This window comes from Papio anubis, chromosome 1 (assembly GCF_008728515.1).
Source record: "Papio anubis isolate 15944 chromosome 1, Panubis1.0, whole genome shotgun sequence".
NCBI lineage: Eukaryota > Metazoa > Chordata > Mammalia > Primates > Cercopithecidae > Papio > Papio anubis.
The window spans coordinates 176983853-177004594 of NC_044976.1; the positions used below are offsets into that span (position 1 = coordinate 176983853).

Below are 20742 nucleotides of genomic sequence, written 5' to 3' on the forward strand. Positions count from 1 at the left end.
ATCAGATATCTTTATCGTTCTTGGGTACATTTCATGGGCTGCTGAAAGCATTTCATGATCTCTAGCAATTCATCTTTTTACCTAGTTTAATGGCCCTTGTTACATATCAGGAGAATGATGGAGTGAAAAGGCAATGTGTCCAGGGCCTGCCTGCCTAAGAATGTGGAGAAAATTACATTGGGGAATAAATTGTATTAACTCCTTCTCATCATTCAGTTACCTTTTGTAAATTTCATCTCACTATGCTAAACAATCCTGGATGGCCTGGGAAAAATGTCGTGCACCTTCTCACCAACAGGTTCAGATTCCTTGTTCATCGTCAAGATAATAGAGACCAATTATATTATCTCATGAGATTATCTGCATCTAAATTAATAGACTGCTCTGCACTAGTGAACAGGGTGAATGTATTCATTTAGGTTGGGGTTGGGTGGGGTTCTTACCTTTATAACTCTTGTTTTTTTAAAATGATTTTGGAGATAAAGCAAATAAAAAATCATTATCTTGATGGAGTAGTTTTAAATAAACATTTGAAGGAATTATCTTTTTATTGTTTCATTCTTGGCCTCCATTCAACAATAGTGATGGTGGTAGTGATGGCGATGACTGTTGACTGCCTGGGGGTGTAAGAGCCTTACCTGCGGCTGGTCTGTGACAGAGCAGGGACCCAAACCCAGTATTGCATAATTTTCTGTGGATATTGTCATCCCCAATTTCCCGATTAGAAACTGAGACTTAAATTCTAGTCCGAGATTCTTCACTTGATTATGTGCCCCTTAGCATAATCCTAGTTCAATTTTAAGAGTTACTCTGAAGGAAAACTTTTTCACAGAACTAATGACTCCTCTGCTTTCAGAGGGAAGTGCAGTGTGCTCTTACCCTTACTTAAACTTATAGTTGGTTGGACAAGCAGGAGAAAAACTTCGGTGGCTGTGTGACTATGGAAAGAGTGGAAGAAGGATTCAGGGCAGCCCATGTTTGGGTCCTCTTTGTGCAACTTATATAGCTGAGTTTCGGTTCCTTTGTATGTGAAATGGGATAATAACAATTAATTTACATTTTGTCATGAGAATTAGGTTATGCATGTACTGTGTTCTATTCATAAGGGCTCAATAAGTGGTGGTTATTTTTTTTTTTTTTTTCGAGATGGAGTCTCGCTCTGTCGCTCAGGCTGGAGTGCACTGGCACATCTTGGCTCACTGCAAGCTCCGCCTCCTGGGTTCACACCATTCTCTTGCCTCAGCCTCCCGAGTAGCTGGGACTAGAGGTGCTCACCACCACACCCAGCTAATTTTTCATATTTTTTTTTTTTAGTAGAGACAGGGTTTCACTGTGTTAGCCAGAATGGTCTGGCTCTCCTGACCTCATGATCTGCCCACCTTGGCCTCCAAAAGTGCTGAATATTCCACTTTCAAAGAAAAGAAAATCTCTCACCAACTGTCAGAATACAATAAATCCAAAAGATCCAAAATATTTTAGAACAAGAATTGGGGAAAAATATTAAAAGCCATTACTTTTATTTAAATATTTTAAGTAACAATTAGTTCTGACTCTAAATTACTACATAAAACACAAAGAAAAATAGAAAAAAAGTAAATTATCCATGATCCTTCAATCTGTTGTTAAGTAATATTAGTATCTATTTCCTTTCTCTTCTTTCTCTTTTCAATATTTCATATAAGCATATCCACACACATAAAAAACAAAATTTGGATCATATTTTGTACAAATCTTTATACTGCTGCTCCACATTATATTGCAAACATTTCCTTTATCATTAAATAGTCTCCAAACTCTTAAGTTTTACTGGCTGTGGAGGATACTAGCTGTCGTATGTTCTATAATTTATTTAACCATTCTCTTCTTGTTGGAAATTTAGGTCATTTTAAATTTTTCATTACTATAAATAATATTTTAGTGAACATCCTAATGCATACATATTTATATGAATCTCTGATTACTTTCTTAGAATTACTTTTTAGGTAATTCTAATAAAATGTGAATAATTTTTAAAAATTATAGTTTTAAGAAGAAAGGCCATCATAGATGCATAATATATCAGCCACACTGAATTTCTCACCTCTTGGAACACAGTAACTGGTCTGGACTCTCGGTCGCAGAAGTTTTATCTTATTCATTTTCCTACCCCTTTTGTGTTCCATGATATCTGCCCTATTAAGGTCAACTTGTTTGTTGAATGAATGAATAAATGAATACATGTATGCTTTGAACAGAAGTTAATTGAGTCTAGACCTGTTTCAGATAGAAATGTGCTGGAATTAGCTCTTTCTAAGTACCATATATATCTAAGAACTCTTGAAAACAAATTCATAAGCTTATATAATGGACCATTATGATAGTTCTTATTCCTAAGGATTCTTTTATTTTTATTTTCTATTTTTGAATATCCCAATATGCTTATCTGGGACTAGGTTGAATAAATAATTTGAGAGTTCTTTTTCTCCATTATTTTTCCACTTTGCTGGAAGTGGAACATTTGGGGGACATTTCTGTATATCTTATAGTTTAAGGAGATTACGGTAAAGGAATAAACATCATGTGCTTGCTCTTTTGGAAGGGAATTTAAAGGTCATTAAAGATAATTTCATGCTTGAATGCCCTTACCAAGGGGGTAAGCAGCTTTCAATACCTCCAGTAATAAGAAACTCACTATCTCCTGAAGCCAATCAATTCATATTTGGACAGTTATTTTGTTAGTGAGTTGTGCCAGGACTGAATTCTTCCTAGTTTCTGCACTGCCTCTTGGCTCACACTTAGCTCCTGTGCCAAGTCCTCTGCCATTTCCTCTTGCCTAGGCCCAGCCAGCTGTCTCTGGTCTTTGGCCTCTGGCCCTTGATCAGCACAAGGCTCCTGTCTATATAGGAAGGGGGTTCGATGTACAGGAATCTGGGATTCAAACCCAGGATTATTTGGTTAAAGCCAGGCCTTTTAAAAAATTATTGTTGGAAAATATACATATTTATCATGTTAAATATTGGTAAGTGTGCAATTCATCAGCATTAAGTATATTCACAATATTGTATAACCATCACCACTATCTATTCCCAAAACATTTTCATCATTGCCAACATAAACTTTGTACTCATTAAATAATAACTCCCCATTCCTTCTCCCCCCAGACCCTGGTAACGTCTATTTCACTTTCCATCTATGAATTTGCCTGCTCTATGTACCTCATATAGTTAAATAACACAATATTTGTTCTTCTGTGTCTGAAGCCAAACTCTTTTTTACTACACCCTACCTTCATAGCATCGCTTTCTATCACTAATGCAATTTGTCTACTTAACCTTTTTAAAGTCATTTGAGTACAAGAACTGTCACACTTTTACAAAGATCTCAAAGACTTGGACTACATGTCATTTGATCCAACAGAAGGCAAGGTAGGAGAAACAATGCACTTTTTTTTGGACAGAGTTTTGCTCTTATTGCCCAGGCTGGAGTACAATGGCACGATCTTGGCTCACTGCAGACTCTGCGATTCTCTTGCCTCAGCCTCCTAAGTAGCTGGGATTACAGGCATGCGCTGCCACACCCAACTAATTTTGTATTTTTAATAGAGACAAGGTTTCTCCATGTTGGTCAGGCTGGCTCAAACTCCCGACCTCAGGTAATCCATCTGCCTTGGCCTCCCAAAACAATGCATTTCTTTGTTTTGAACTATATACTCCTTTTAAGGCAGCTTTTTCTTCCTGTTGTTCCAGATTTCTTTTTATGAAAATATGAAGAGTGGAGAATGTGGCCCTCCCCTCCCAATAGCAGTTATTCTAGTTTTTATTCTGCTTTTTAAAAGAAATATCGCTATTATTTCTCCAACAAATTTGATAGAAACTTTTAGTTTAGAAACGGTTACTATTTGCGATCTATTTTTTTATCATGAAATTTCAAACCTTCCCACTAATATCAACTCCATAATCTTTCCTGGTGTTACAATTAAGCTCCAAGGCTTAAATAAATCTGCATACATTTCCATTCATCCTTCCTCTTTCCTCTTTTTGAAAATCAGATCTACATTTGTCCAACTCTTCCAGCACTCCCACAGGTTGACAACAGTTTAGCGTTCTTATTTGTAAATTTTCTCAGCATGCTGGATTGTTATTTTATAGAATCTCACTGTTCACTTTAAATCTCTTTACTAATCTTCAGCTTCCTTTTTCTGTAACCATATTTAGTCTACTATTTTAAGTCTGAAAATCACTATTCTTGGAAAAGAAGTAATTATGAAAGTAATAGGGGAGCAGTTCTCCTTTCACTTCGTTATTCCAGCAACATGATGTCATTGGTGCCAAACATCTGGCTTATTTCTCCCTTGTATTCCTTTTGTTTGTAACATAACCATGAGAATGCTTCTTGTTGTTTTTATGAATTATAGGTCTTAATCTATCTGTCTCTATTTTTGGAGAGACCCAAAACTCTCTTGCATTTGTCCTTGAGGAGCCCTTCTTTCTTTTTTTTAATCCTAGCACTTTGAAATCAGCAGTCATAATAGAACTATGTAGGAAACTCCATCCTTTCTTCCTTGGTGGAATCACCATCTGTGACTATACAGACAAAATTGTCCATAGTCTGTGGACAGATGGATGCTATTTGACTCTCGTTCAGAAGGCTCTTCCCACAGAGTCATGATTATGTTTCTGCTGAGGCTTTTGAAATCTGCCTTCTTGAAGTCCAGGCTTTCTTGTCATATTTTCAGTGACTCTCTAGCTATAAGAAATGTCAGGGTAAATGTCTTTTATCTATTGCTGTTGGAATGGAGTGGGACAATTAACCAAAAGACAGTTAAAGTAGTAAATCATTAAAAGATACACATATCTTGAATCTTTTAACTTAAAATATATTAATGAAACAAATATATTCACTCGCTACTCTTTGACATAGGGCTAAGGTCTTTTTTTAAAGATTGCTTGTAGTCCCACATTGTCATTTTTGCATCATCTATAATTTTCAGTCTTAATTTCTTTTAAGTTGGGCAAGACCTTGTAAGGAAATCTGATGACAGAATCCATCTAGATCTGTATTTATAGTTGTTTTACCTACGTGTAATTTAACAGTAATTATTTTTAGAAACTCTTTATCAAAACTTTCTAAAGCATATTTTACAAAGAGAGTGAAAAGCCTTGGATGAGTAGAGGGTGGTTAAGAGGGTTTCTGCCATGTTCTGTCATGACATCATTGATTTCAACCAAGGTTCGTTATTTCACTTCACTAGCTGGTATCTCTCCAAGTAGCAGTTCCCCTGGTTACTTCCTCTCTCTATAAAGAAAAATTCAGTACAGGCAGTAACTTGCCAGACTTTCTGCTTTTAGTTTAGAGTCTCCAATCAAACGTAGTGGAAGTTTCCCATCATAACTGTTTCATGCCTCTATGCCAGCATTGTAAACTAAATTAGGAACATATCTCTCATTTCTTCCATTTGGACAGACAAGTTTGTTAATATCTATTTCATTAATATTATGATTTCTTTTCCTCTTATTTAATTCTTTTTCAAATGCCTCTGCATCCTCATTACCATCTAGGTGCATGGATTTTCACACAGGTGAGGGGCATTTGTTTACCTCGTTTCCTTACAGATATTTCTCTGGAATACTACTAAATCCTAGTAATTAATATGAGATTGTATTTACCACCTTATTCTCAAGTTCCCATGCTCTGGCCTGGACCTATAGAGCTATAAGACCCTTGAGAGTATTACTTTGGGAACGTTTTCCAGTTGTTTTCCTGCAGGAATCTCATGGCTCCTCTCCCACTATTCTTTTCCCCATGACATTACTGCAGGCCTTTATGGTAACTGATTTCATGGTTTTATATAAGTATTGCTCTCTTTACTCTCCTATACTAAGTTTAGAGACAGCTTAATAGTCTCCAAGACGTTCTTGTCCTCATGCCATGTACTCCAACCCTACCCAAAGTCCATTCCTGCATTACCTAAAGGCCACCAAACAGAAAATATCCTAGTCACCACGTACCTCTTCATAGTTAGCTGTTCACTTTCCCAATATTCTCTCTTTTTCAAAGTCCTAACTATTGAGAGGAAGAAGCTATAACAACCCCACCTGTGTGCCTGGGTCTTCTAGTCTTCAGCTTGTGACTTCTTAGATGCCAGTGCTGTTTCTCTCTCTTTTAGCAGTGTGGTCATTCCCATAAAGACCCAAGTATGGAATTATGGATTAGTGGGCTTAGTATGTCTCAGCAGACTGTTATAATCTAGAACTAGTCACCAGAAAGATAGACAGCAAGCTTGACTGACCATATCTTATCTGCATAGAGCCTTTCATTATCACCAATAAGGAATAGTGACCATCATCCACCCTCTACCCTTCTACTAGTAAAAGGGTTTCCTTTTCCTCCATGTACACAAAGACAGCAATCAGCAACATTCGTAGAGGTAACTGTATAGCTGTTGCTGTACAATGTGTCAGGGACAAATGTAGTGTATGATTTTTCCACGTTTTTTTGCAAGATCACCTTATCCATCTCACCCTGTTTTTGTGATAAGCTTAAAATCCTGAGCTTTATTTTTTCCCTTTGGGTTGTATTCTTCCATAGTGAACTATATACTCTTATATCACCTCAGTGTCTAGTGTAGTGTGTTAGAAAACTAAGAACTTAATAAAGATTTTTAAGTTAATTCACATAAGCTAAAATTCCACTTATATGAGCAAAGATTTGGGGAGTAATTTTTAAAAATATTATTTATTATTATTATTTGCTTCTCTTTGATAGCCTTGGTACTAAGATTTTTGGGGGTCATTTTTGAACAATAATTTGCAGTTGCTGAGTTATTAGTCTATGACTTGATACACTGCATTTCCCTAGCAAGTTGCATATATTCAAGCAGCAAGATATGTGGTCAACTTCTAAATAGTATGGTTGTTGTTGTTGTTGTTTTTTCTGTGTCATTCAGCATTAACATTATGCTCTGAACCCCAAATACAATCTCTTTGCCTCTATCAGGAAAATAGAAATTCTTCTCTAAGAAATGGCTTTGGTGCATTGGGAGACTAGAGTTGCAGTGATCGGGTGCCTATATTAATCCCAAAGAGTCATCATTTGAAAAATTGAATTTAAGTCTGAAATAAAACATCCATAAGATTGAAATGTAATCTCTTTTCTTTACTTTCTCAGGCTAAAGCCCTGTTTTTCCATTTGTTGGTCAATGCAGGCTTCCCGTGGAACTCATTCTGATCAAATTTTGTAACTGAGAATATTTGCTAGTTTCAGAAGGGTTCTTCACAGACATCTAAATCAAAGTGTCTTGACTCCAGGTCAGGGAATTGGAAGGAGCAGAATTTTACGTCTACTGTTTTTCTTTCTGGTATCCAAAGCTTTCAGCAGATTGTTAAAGGGGTTTATGACCCAAACGTAATCATTTTTATAGACATCTTAGATTATAAGAAGAGATATCACTTTCCAAAACAGCAAAATGCTAAGCTCTCATTCCCCCACTGATGTTCTTCTGTTTATCTCTTTGCCTATTACTTTTTCCTCTTCTTGGAAAGAGTAATTGAGGATTTTTCTGAAACATCCTGATTTTCGAGTCACATGGAGGTGCCTTTTCTCATATTCGATGTGAGAAACCACAGGGCTGGCTGCGTTGTCAGTGCAGACTTACCAGGTAAGTATGAGAGTGCTCCTATCAGCCACTGCCTCAGAGCTGAATGTGGCCGGTTAGATAGGCACATCAGCAGGCAGCGTCCAGGAGGAACCTGATTCTTTTTTTTTTTTGAGATGGAGTCTCGCTCTGTCGCCCAGGCTGGAGTGCAGTGGCGTGATCTGGACTCACTGCAAGCTCCGCCTCCCGGGTTCACGCCATTCTCCTGTCTCAGCCTCCCGAGTAGCTGGGACTGCAAGCGCCCGCCACCTCGTCCGGCTAGTTTTTTTGTATTTTTAGTAGAGACGGGGCTTTACCGTGTTAGCCAGGATGGTCTCGATCTCCTGACCTCGTGATCTGCCCACCTCGGCCTCCCAAAGTGCTGGGATTATAGGCATGAGCCACCGCGCCCAGCTGGCTTCTGTCAGTTTCATCTGTGTTCTTCCTACTATACTAGAGATGTCGTCCAAAGCGGTTTTTGTATTTTATAACCCACAAATTGTAACTCTTTTAAATTGAAAACAACGAAATGGACTAAAAAAAGTATAACTTTAATGCACACAGGAAGTGGAAAGATACAGTACTTACCAAGTTCTTTTTCTGATAGTTTATTATTGTGTTTCTTGGTCTGTATAACTTTCATTATGACCTATCAGCTCCCTGAGAAATTATTCTGCAGATCAATAATTCGTGTGTATTTGAGTAAATGATAACTCAAAGACTTCAGTAAACTTTAAATTGTCTACTTAATTTGTTTTTTAAAAAACTGTAGGCACAATTATGATACTATGCATTGTCTTAAGGTAGTTTCTGTTATTGGGCTATTAGCTATGGGAGGTTGAGTCAAGATTAGTCAGAGAGCCGCAGAATGAGTGGTTGAAAAACTTACTACAAGTTAGGGCAAATATGGTCTCCTCTGTCTCTGAGCAGCTCATCTGTTACTGAACCCCGGCTGTAGCTGCATCTCTGAGAATATTGCAGAAACATGACCACAGACATCAATCTGTGTTATTACTTGGCATGGGACACAGGGAAACACTTCTCATTGGCATTTACTAAACAAAGTAAAACAACTGTCATTGTAAGATACATGTGTTATGCTCCTCCATCTCACGCCCCCAGGGATCTAAATTCAGGAGATCTAGGGGATCTTTCCCACTTTTTTTTTTTTTTTGAGACAGGGTCTTGCTTTGTATAAGGCCAGGCTGGAGTGCAGTGGTGCGATCTCGGCTAACTGCAGCCTTGACTCCCCAGGCTCAAGTGACCTTCCCACCTGAGCCTCCTGAGCAGCTGGGACTACCGGCAGGTGCCACCATGCCCGGCTAGTTTTTGTATTTTTTGTAGAGACTGGGTTTTGCCATGTGACTCAGGCTGGTCTCAAATTCATGAGCTCGAGCGATCTACCTGCCTCGGCCTCCTAAAGTGCTGGGATGATAGGTATGAACCACTGCGCCCGGCTCTCCCACATTCTTTAAATGAAAGTGTTGACATTTTAGGTGTTTAACTTTCCTAATTTAGAATAAGACATAGAGTTGAGAGGGAAAGGATTGCCAAATAGCTTCAATTGCTTTAGTTTACTTTCCTTAATTTCTTCTCTCTTCAAACTCTTCTCCTTTCTTTTTCCTCTTTCCATTTGTTAAAACTGTAAGTACTTTGGGTACTGTCCTAAGTGATGTTCAGAGTTAATACAATGTATATCAAATTTTCCCATAATGTGAACTGGAAAATATATGGAATATAAGAAAGGATAGACTGATGTGTGTCTGGATGCCTTCTCTGTTGTCCCTGTTTGCGGCACATTGCCCCCTTAACCCGCTGGAAAATGTAGGGAGTCAACCTGTTCAACACGTCTCAAGCAGATCGAGTGATGAAAAGTTGATGATTTCACCATACCTTTCCCGCTAAGAAATAGAATGGTCCTCCTCAGATTTTTGCAGCGGTTATCTATTTCATCTATTAACTGAGAATGCAGAGTGTGCCTGAGCATTTTTACTCACAGAACTAATGAGAAAAGTTAAAAAAAAATTTATTATGCAAGCGATTTGCTTGACTTTCTTGCGAAATGCTCATAGGAAGTTAATAGGAATTGTACTATTATCAGAAGGTTTTAAGACAACACTAGTTTTCCCCCTAGCCCACTACCAAAATACATTGTGGTATACTAATTTACACAAATTAGGGTACTATATACTTGTTACTATGCTTTCATCAGAAAAGCATTTAAAATCAACACATAGTAGATTGTTTTCTTTCCTATATTTTAAAGCCACTCAAAGCTGAGTGGTATGGGAGAAGTCTGTGGTATTATACAATTTGAGGAATTAAAAAAGTTCCACATTACTGCCAGGCCTGCTAAAATAATTTGAAGGAATTTATTTACTATCATGCTTCCTTGCTACCATTTACAATCACTGATTTGTTAAAACTAGATGTTTTGAAGTAGAAGTGGAGATTGTATTTAGCCTCTAAGGTCCAGCTACGGTTCTGCTGGTGCCGGCAATCTAGAGGCTTTGGCTCCTGAGGTCTCTTGTCAACATGGTCTCTGGGAAGCTAGTTACCCACAGTGTCCTTTTTCAGGGCACAGGGTGTCTGGCCAGAATCCCCACTTAGCCCAGACCTGACCCCTTCACCTATTCCCTCTTATTCTGTATCTGGAGACTTTGCCTCTTCACTGGTTTTGTCTCATCCCAGAAATAGTCTAAAGTCTTTCAAATTCAAAATCACCATCTGCTTATTGGATATTTTCTCCTGAAGATATTCTGAGACACACCTGGAACCAGATATTTGTCACTGAAAATTTTAATTTATTCCACATTTTCCAAATGCCATAATGGAGCATGGAGATACAGAGATGAATAGGATTTATCCCTACCCACCAGAGGTATGCAATCTAGTATGGGACACAGAGCTCTAAGTATGGAATAATGATAGCAGCTAGCATCTATAGAGCCCTGACCTTGGTAGGTACAGTGGTAAGCCCTTGACATAACTTACTTATGTAATCCTAGCCAGTTCTGTAGGTATCAGTATCTCCATTTCCTAAATGAGGAAAGCAAAGCACAGGAAAGTTAAATAACTTGCCTACAGTTTTTCTGGTGACAAGTGGCAAAGCAGAGACTTAAAACCAGGCAATCCAAGGGCTTTAAGTGATTCTTACATATTATGTGATAAATGCATTTAAAATGTGTCCGGAATGGGCTTTGTGAATTCCAGAAAGGGAACTAAAATTCTATCTAAAAAGAGGATGCTTCTCAGAGGGAGTAATGTTTGACTTGAGACCTGCAGAAGGAAAAAGGAAGGAACTTGCAGAGGAACCTTGGTGACAAGGAGCATGCTGTATTGTGGGGACAGTAGGAATAGGGGAGAAGCCTTGGCCTCGTCACTTTCTGCCTTTTTGGTTTATGCAGTTGTCTCTGCCTAAGATTTTTTTCTACCTTTGTTTCTGCCTCCAGTTACTCCCCCTGGAAGTGTCACTCTCTTAAACTCAGAGAGCCTTGTTTATGGCACTGATGTGGTGCCCAGTGCATTCTGCTTTGTACTAAATATGCTGTATCTCACCTTTGTGTCAGTACCAAACTGTGTTCTTTGTAATTCTGCAGCTTCTAGTACATTTGTGCGTAGTAGCAACTCAATGCACATTTGTTGAATGTTGAATGAATGCTAATGAAGGCAAGACAAGCAAAATTCTCAAATAAGTCAAAATAATCCCTCATTCTTTCCAGATGGAATGGTAGTCAATTTGCTTCAGGAATAAATTAGCCAATGGATGTTTCATAACATAACCGACCCCAAGTAACTCAATTTAGCTGCTGAAGCCAGCTTTTAAAGATGTAGTTTATCCACTGGCCATGGGATATTGGCTATGATTACTGGAGCAAGCCCTAGTAATACAGTCTTTATATAATAAATACAATCTTACTAATGTCAATGAGAATTATCTTTATATAATAAATACAATCTTTAAAATTGTATTTATATTTGGCATTTATGCCTCTCAGCACTCTGTAGTTTCTTATTAGAAGTATACTTTAACTTGAGAATTCCACTAGAATCATTAAATTTTCTGAATAGAAAGCTTAACAGTGTTTAAAAATAAATTTTTAGTGGCTTCATGATGTCAAAACAACCACTTGAAAGCTGAAAAATATGGTAAACATACTTTTGTATTTATGTCCCAGTTTGCTTTTTTTGATTCACAGAAAAAGATTTGACTTGATTACAAAGAAGAAAACACAGAGAGACAGAGCGAAAAAGAAAAGAAAGACGAAAGGAAGGAAGAAAGGAAGACAAAAAAAGAAAGAGAAAGACTGAGAATCTTAGTTGTTTTGTGATTAGGTAGACATAACTCGAGAATCTTGGAGACATCCTTATCTCTTCCCTCTCCATTAGCTGCCACAAACAACCCACCACTGAATAGTAAATCTAACTCCAAAATGTCTTTGATATATATTCCTTCTTTCCTGTTCATTTCCATGTCACTGCCTGACTTCAAGCTTCATATCAAATTGTAATTGATCTCTTAACTCTCATTTTGTGTGTGTTCCCCAAATCATTCTTGACATATCTGTGCAAATATGAGCATGTCACTTCCCCAGTAGTAGGTATCCATTGGCTCCCTGTTAATCTCCATGACCAGAGATTCTGTCCACCTCTCCAGCCTCATCTTGTGAGTTTCTTTCTAATCACCTCATCCTTTTAGCCTTTGCCTCGACTGGCCTGATAAACCTCTACCTGCCTGCTAAGTTTCAGTTCAAGCCTTAGCTCTCTGTCAAGCTCCCCCTCCCTCACCCGGACTCAGATGCTCCTTGCACCTGCAGTGGGTCAGCTGCTTTGCATATATTGTACTCTTTAGTTCTCATGTAGCTGTTTAAGGTGGGTGGTCTTCATCTCCACTTTGCAGGTGAGAAGAGTGAAGCTCAGAGAGCAGAAGTAATTTGCTGACAGTCACACAGTGAGAAAATCAGAGGCACGCTGGGATTTGAAACTGGTTCTTTGTATTTCAAGAACCTGAGCTCACTCCTCAACGTGTTGCTCCTTGGCTTTAGCTTTGCCCACACCTGCTTTCATTTTGTTATGATGTTCATCACATTTACTGTGTTTGCAATTCTCCATTTCTGCTACACTCGTTGAAAGCATCAGCCCCACCCTTCATCTTTATGTCTCCAAAGAGCTGCACAGTGTCTGGCTCATGAGAGGTAGTTAAGAAGTATTTATTAAGGTGATGAATGAACCAAGCAATATGCAAACAATATACATATTCTTTTCTTTGCGGTGGTGTGGAGAAGAAAGGGAGAAGTAATAAGTTCCACTTTCTGGAGTGGAAGGGTTCTAGTGGGACAATAGAAGGTTGTATGACTTCCAGAACCATCTGAAGAGTGTTTTTAGGATTAGCGACTAAGGGCCAGGCACAATGGGACACACCTGTAGTCCCAGCTAGTCAGGGGCTGAGGCAGGAGCATTGCTTGAGCCCAGAAGTTAAAGGTTGTAGTACACTGTGATTGCATCTATGAATAGCCACTGCACTCCAGCCTGGGCAACATAGCAAGACCCCGTCTCTCAAAAAAAAAAAAAAAAAAAAAAAAAAAAGAATCCGGCTATTAACAGAAGTCAGCAATGAATACCAAGGTGTCATCAGTATTACCTAATATTTATTGCTTCCTTGGATGAACTTATTAATTTCTTATAAGGAAATGTGCCTGTATAAGAAAGAAAGGAGGAAAGGGATAGGATGGAGAAGAGTCTTAGAGTGTGACTTCATATAAGTCCCTCAGTTTCTTTACTTGAAAACACTTATATTAATCATGGGGATGAATTGTATTAATGTGGGGTAGTGGGCGGAAGAATGTTCCCCAAAGATGTCAGGTCCTAATCCATGGAACTTGTAAATGTTACCTTATTTGGAAAAAAGTGTCTTTGTAGATGTGATTAAGTTAAAGAACTTGAGATTGGGGGATTAAATGCAATCACATACATCTCTATAAGAGAAAAGCAGAGGGAGGTTACACACACACACACTCTCTCTGTCTGTCTCTCTCTCTCTCTCTCTGAAGGAAATGGCCCTGCCAGAGGGCAGGTGGGCCTGCTAACACCTTGATTTCATCCCAGTGATACTGACTTAGACTTCTAGTCTCCAGGACTGCAGAGTAAGTTTCTGTTCTTTTAAGCAATGAAGTTTATGGTAATATGTTACAGCAGCTACAGAAAACTCACCAGGAGGCAACAATACAGGAACATGAGAAATATGAGGCCTGACAGAGCGCTCCTTTGGATGGCTCTTCCTCCCCACTACCCTTGGAAAGCTTGCTCTTTCACTCTCCAGGGGATCAAAACCAGGGAGACTGCCTGCTGCTAATACTACACTCCCGGAATCTGTGAGTTCTCCTGTTGTTCTTTTCTCCCTCAGGTTCCTCCGATTCCAGAATCTATCATAGTCCAAGCAGAGCACATATGCACTCCTTTTGAGTACATATGGCTTTCATGGTCTGGTGATGGAATCTGGGAACACAGTTATATTTGGATGAGGTCAGTTCTGAGTGGCAAGCTCATGTTACTTAATTAGTTTAGCATAAGTGTAAACCTTTCAATGGCCGCTAGTTTTCCCCTGTTTTTTGCATCTATCACAAGAAAAGGTTGGATTAGATAATAGCTGTGGTTCCTGTCAGCTCTGAAATCCTGCAACTCTCTCACTAGTCTTCATTTGCCTTCACCTGTGAGCCTGTCACCCGTTTGTCCTAGGGAAACTCTTCTAACATGAGATTCAAGTTGAGCTCTCTCAGCTATGTAAGTTCCTGGAAAAGGATTGTTTTTCTTTCTGGATTTTAGGCCAAGCTAAAAAAAAAAAAAAAGAAAAAAGAAAAAAGAAAAAAAACCATGACTTTTGACTTAGTTGGTGTCCCTAGATTCAGACCTTGAAATTTACCCAACTAGGCTTTCTTTTTCCCAGGTACCTAGGACTGTGAGCAAAGTTGATCAAGCCAGTCTGAATTTTTGCAGATTTTCATCCCCCTTTTCTTTTCACATGTTTTTTAATAAAAATATATTTCTATGTATTAAATATTGCTTGCTTTAGACCTTCCAAGCTCAATGAGATCAACATTAGATTATTTCCCCTTCCTATTTTTTGCTGGATCTTATTATTATGTTTAAGACAGGGTCTCACTCTATCACCCTGGCTGGAGGACAGTGGCACAATCATGGCCCACCACAGCCTTGACTTCCTGGGCTCAAGTGATCTTCCCACTTCAGCCTTCTGAGTAGCTGGGACTAGGTACATGCCACTGTACCCAGCTTTTTAATTTCTTTTTGTATAGACAGGGTCTCACTGTGTTGCCCAGGCTGGTCTCAAACTGCTGGACTCAAGTGATCCTCCCACCTCAGCCTCCCAAAGTGCTGGGATGACAGCCTCCCAAAGTGCTGGGTGAACCACCATTCCCTGTCTCAGACCTTATTTTTTATTTCCCTCTGAAAATCTCTACCTCAAAGACAGAAGCTTTGATTGTAAGACAGCCATAGTATATGACATTTGCTAAAATTAAAAAAAAAAATAATTTCTCTGCTATTAAATGATGGTCTAAAAATAAATTTCAACTTGATTTTCCTTTTTTTGAGACAGGTTCTTGCTCTGTTACCCAAGCTGGAGTGCAGTGGTATGACCACGGCTCACTGAAGCCTTGAGCTCCCAGGCTCAAGTGATCCTCCTGTCTCAGCCTCCTGGGTAGCTGGCACTGCAGACACATGCCACCATGCCCGGCTATTTATTTACTTATTGAGATGGAGTCTCACTATCTCCCAGGTTGGTGGTGATCTTGGCTCACTGCAACCCCGCCTCCTAGGTTCAAGCGATTCTCCTGCCTCAGCTTCCTGAGTAGCTGGGACTACAGGCATGTGCCACCACGTCTGGGTAATTTTTGTATTTTTAGTAGAGACAGGGTTTCACCATATTGGCCAGGCTGGTCTCAAACTTGTGACCTCATGATCCACCTGCCTCAGCCTCCCAAAGTGCTGGGATTACAGGCGTAAGCCACTGCTCCTGGCCATTTATTTATTTTTGTAGAGATGGAGTCTCACTGTGTTGTCCAGGCTGGTCTTGAACTCCTGGCTTCAAGTGATCCTCCTACCTTGGCCTCCCAAAGTGCTGGGATTACAGGTGTAAGCCACTGAACCAGGTCAATTTCAACTCTTATTTTGGATTCAAGGGGGTAGATGTGCAGGTTTGTTACATGGTATATTGCATAATACTGAGATTTGGGGTACAATTGATCCCATCACCCAGATAGCGAGCATAGTATCCAATAGTTTTTTAACACTTGCCCCCCTCCCTCCCTTCTCCCTCTAGTAGTTTCCAATATCTATTGTTGTCATCTTTATGTCCATGAGTACTCAATGTTTACCTCCCACTTACAAGTAAGAATATGTGGTATTTGGTTTTCTGTTCCTGCATTAATTCGCTTAGGATAATGGCCTCTAGCTGCAACTATGTTGCTGCAAAGGACGTAATTTTGTTATTTTTTATGGCTGTGTAGTATTCCATAGTGTATATGGACCACATTTTATCCAATCCACTGTTGATGGGCACCTAGGTTGATTCCATTCTTTTATTGCCTCTTTCTTGAACCCGTGATTTCCCATATGCATTCTGAGATCCTCACAGCTTTCGTCTTCCTCTTCCAACTTCCAATAAATGTTCGATATGTTCCTGCTTCACACAATGTCAGGGAGGTCAGTTGGTTCTCAGACCCCCATCATTGTGAACCAGCATTGGTATTCACTAGAATACTTGGAAAACAACTTTCTTATGAAACATTCTATGAGTACCTGCTATAAACCAGGCATTTCTACAGCAGGTGTTGAAACTGTATGTTAGACTGTGTAAGATTCAATTCTTGTTTTAAAATGTCATTGTAATAGAGAAAGTAAGATAACCACACAAATAATAATAAGATGAAGTGGGTGCTGCTGTGATATTGATGGAAATAGCCCCAGATGCAAAAGTTGATAGAACTACATTTCTTTTCCTAACAAGGCATTTGCCATGGATATGAATTTATGAGCATCAGTTTTCTTACATGCCCAGGGGTCTATGGAGGCCCTATTTGTGTATGAAGATGTGGTGCGGAGTAAATGATATAAATGTATGTGGAAGTGCCCAGCATTATCCCTGGTTCATAGCAGGGGATTGGTCGGAGAGTCTTAAATACCAGAGAAGGGGTTTAAAGGGAAGGAGAGATCACAGGTGGTTTGGCGGATCCAAAAGGGCTTTGTGGAAAATGTAGCAATTAAGATAGGTCAGACTGGTGGCTTCTCAGGGCAGGGCCCTTTTGAATTACTTTTCCTGTCCTTAGTATTTTATAGACTGTGCTGGATAAGATCAGGGCTTCCACTAATTGTACATTATGGTGAGTTGTAAAATTTCTTCATTATATAATAACAATGTAATAATAATAGAAATAAAGTACACAATAAGTGTAATACACTTGAATCATCCCAAAACCATCTGCCACCCCAACCCTGGTCCATGGAAAAATTGTCTTCCATGAAACCTGTTCCTGGTGCCAAGAGGTTGGGGACCGCTGTTCTAGATCATCTCAAGGAATAATGCAAAACATTTTTTCGGCTTGAAGCAGCCTTGTACATAACTTGTTTTATAATTAGATGCTATGTTTCAAATATTAGTAGCCCTGGGAGGGGTAACCCTAATGTGCAGAAATAGCTGGGTCGTATATGAGACATCTGGAGGAAGGGAGAACCATGGAGAGGGTCCAAAAGACAAACTTGACTCTAGTATTTGATGTGAACATGACCTCAATTGTAAGTACACCACTATTTTATGTACCTTTAAGAAAAAAGTGCTGTCAATTATGTTTAATGATTGTGCTGTGCTACACATGAGTTGGTCATACTGGCTTCTTATTGCTTTGACATTTCCTGCATTTCTTCTGGGATATTTGGCACTTTTGCGTGCTTTCTTGTATGGCTTGGCATAAGGTAGACAATTCTTTGCACATGTCTGTATAGCAAAATGCAATTCAACTTCATTTACCTTTTGTTATAGATCCTGTAAGACAACTGATTGCTGCTTTGCAATAAAATATGGAATTGTGGTCATTCTTCTAGAGAAAAATATGTATTCCACTAATATCAAATTTATCCTCCAACTTCATTTCTATGCTTTTCTACTTATACAATAATTTTTTGTTTCAATGGTGGGTTACATGTAAAGACATATAAAATGGAAATTAAATTTAAATGACCAAGATTGTACACATGCAACTACATCATGATAGCAACTAGTATAAGGCAGTTATAAGACCCCAATGATTAAAGACATACTCACAATATAGAGGTTAAAATGAAGGCTTGGTGCGGTGGCTCACACCTGTAATCCCAGCACTTTGGGAGGCCGAGGTGGGTGGATCACCTGAGGTCAGGAGTTCAAGACCAGCCTGGCCAACATGGTGAAGCCCCGTCTCTACTAAAATTGTAAAAAGTAGCTGGGTATGGTAATGGGTGCCTATAATCCTAGCTACTTGGGAGACTGAGACAGGAGAATTACTTGAACCCAGGAGACGGAGGTTGCAGTGAGCTGACACAGTACCACTGCATTCCAGCCTGGGTGACAGAGTGAGACTCGGTCTCCAAAAAAAAAAAAAAGAAAAAAGAAAAAGTGCACTTAGAAACAATGAAACATGCTCTCTTTAAAATGTGCCTGCAGACTCATCTGCCTCATGCTGAAGTATTTTATCTAGCACTTAAGACTAATTGGTTGAACTACATCCCTTTATGGCTCTGGTTTTACGATGTACACTAATATGTGTCATAAAACCATAATGTACATTTGGTGACCACAATCATCTTATCAAAGGGCTCTGCCAGAAGGGAGGCTGATGCAGGAGTATCCATACCCTAAGCTCTGTTTTCCAAGTTGGTGGTTGTATGATTATATATAGAAGCGTCATGGTCATATTCGCCCTTGCTCCCTTCTACCCACTACATGTACCAGTTAGGAGTTCGTTTAATGGGTGTCTTATGATTTTCTTGTCTGGTTTACCTCTTGATGGCCCACATTTCATAAATCATATCTCCTCGTATATACAGGAAAGCATATGTTGAAATCAATGAAATTACATAACTTGCCCCCTTTGAATCAGTTTCCTTCTTAACACTTTGAATATGCTCATTTCAGGCATCGCTATGCTACAGAGTGTGCCCTACAAATAGAGACGTGGGAAACCTGCCAGGAGAAATTAAACTGTCAGTCTCCTCATCTTCCAGAAGAGGGTTGATAGATACATCTCTCTATGTTGTGGCAGCCTTCAATCTGAATTGAGCAGATTTCAAACATTTCTCACAGCTGTGTACCTAGAGTTTAATCTCTGAAGACTTATTTTATTGCTGATCATTTGCAAGATGGAGAGATTTGAGTCATACCTTATCTGTTTTTCTCCTGTCACTTATTGGTAAAAGAAACAATGAGCAGGAAGTTGTGAAAGAGGATAAAGGAAAGTTCGGCAAACTGGATGGTCCTGAAAAGTCTGTGAGAGACACATGGAAGGTAAACATGACGGTTGCTTTTGTTTCTGCCAGTGAGGTCGCTGGAGCATGAACAGGGCAACTTTGACTCGGAGCTGATGTGCTGATCCTTTGGAAGCTCTCTTGGGATGGAAGTGGTCTCCATTCCTGTTTTTGGTCTTACTTTGATTACTAAGAGGGTTGTCTCTGTTCTAATCTGCTAGTTGCAGGCTTACAGTTGGTTAGATGATGAAATGTGATGTTTACAGCATCAAGCACACTGTTCAGTAGAAGTTTTAACAAATCCTCCTACTAACACTTCGTGATAATTTAATCTATCAGATACACTTTAACAACACTTTTGACCACACATTAGTGGAGCTGATATAATTAGCTAGTTCTTGTTTTATTGTTACATTAAGAAAAAAAAACCAAAATTTGAATACAACTCATGTGGTAGAGGAAAAAAAGACATACTTTCAGAGGGAAAATCTTACAAGTGAGTTTTATGGCTTAAAAACGGAATACCTTAAAATTTATGTATCTTCTTTTTTTTTTGAGGTGAAAAGAATCTTCTAGGAAGTTGCTATTTATATATATAAAAAAGTGGCATAGACCTTACTTTCAAACTTTAGAAAAAACTAGACTTACTAAATCTCACATAGTCATAGGACAACACTGTTTAGAAGCATTTAAAACATTATGATTTTGGGGTACTTGAATATTTGAATATGAATGAAAGCAATTGTTTTTAGATGGCCTGAATTGTTTTTTTAAGATTGGGTTTTTGGTGTGATAAAAATATTTTATTTCATGATTGTGTGGTAGTTGTACATTTATAAATATGTGTCAAACTCATTGAATTTTACTCTTAAACTTGGTGAAATTTTTGTATATAAATTATACTTTAGTAACACTGACAAGAAAAATAAAGTATTTTGGGATTTAGAAAAGGACTGGCTGGAATTTCAAGGAAGGGAGTTTCTGTGGACATGCAATATGACACCAAAATCATGGATAGGAACAGAAATTATTTTAGTCAAAAGCCAAATGTAATGAAACTGTTAAGAAAAATGATTTAGTGACTGCATTTTACATGTTTATTATACTTCTCATTACATTTGGGTTATTTCCCCACTTACGTTCATTTGTATGTGTGCAGGTAGAATAGAGTGGGGACAAGGGGATGGGAGGGTGGGTGTGCATCATGTGAAAATGAAGAGGACTTGGGGCAGAGCAAGATCGCCTCATAGAAGCCTCCAGCGATTGTCCTCCCTGCAGGAACACCAAATTGTACAACTATTCACACAGAAAATCACGTTTATAAGAACCAAAAATCAGGTGATTACAGTACCTGTTTTTAACTTCCTGTCACTGAAAGAGGCAACAAAAAGGGTAGGAGAGGCAGTCTTGAATTGCCTATACCACCTGGTCTTCCATCCCCTGGCAGCGGTCGCATGGCACAGAGACAGATCTGTACGCTTGGGGGAGGGAGAGCACAGGAACTTTGCATTGGAACTCAGTGCTGCCCTGTTACAGTGGAAAGCAATGTCAGGCAGAACTCAGCTGACACCCATGGAGGGAGCATTTAAACAAGCCCTAGCCAGGGGAGAATCACCCAC

General features: G+C 39.0%; 1 protein-coding gene across 3 annotated transcripts in view; it reads left to right on the forward strand.

Moving 5' to 3' along the window:
* Positions 1 to 20742, forward strand: part of NIBAN1 (niban apoptosis regulator 1) — a 173075-nt gene that overhangs the window by 21449 nt on the left and 130884 nt on the right. Inside the window, exon 2 of one of the 3 annotated variants that reach the window (XM_021929511.2) lies at positions 18795 to 19163. The exons of the other annotated variants lie outside the window; for them this stretch is intronic. Coding sequence (XP_021785203.2) covers positions 19157 to 19163 — 7 coding nt within the window. The 5' untranslated portion in view covers positions 18795 to 19156. The remainder of the gene's footprint in view (positions 1 to 18794; positions 19164 to 20742) is intronic. 3 annotated transcript variants of the gene reach the window in all.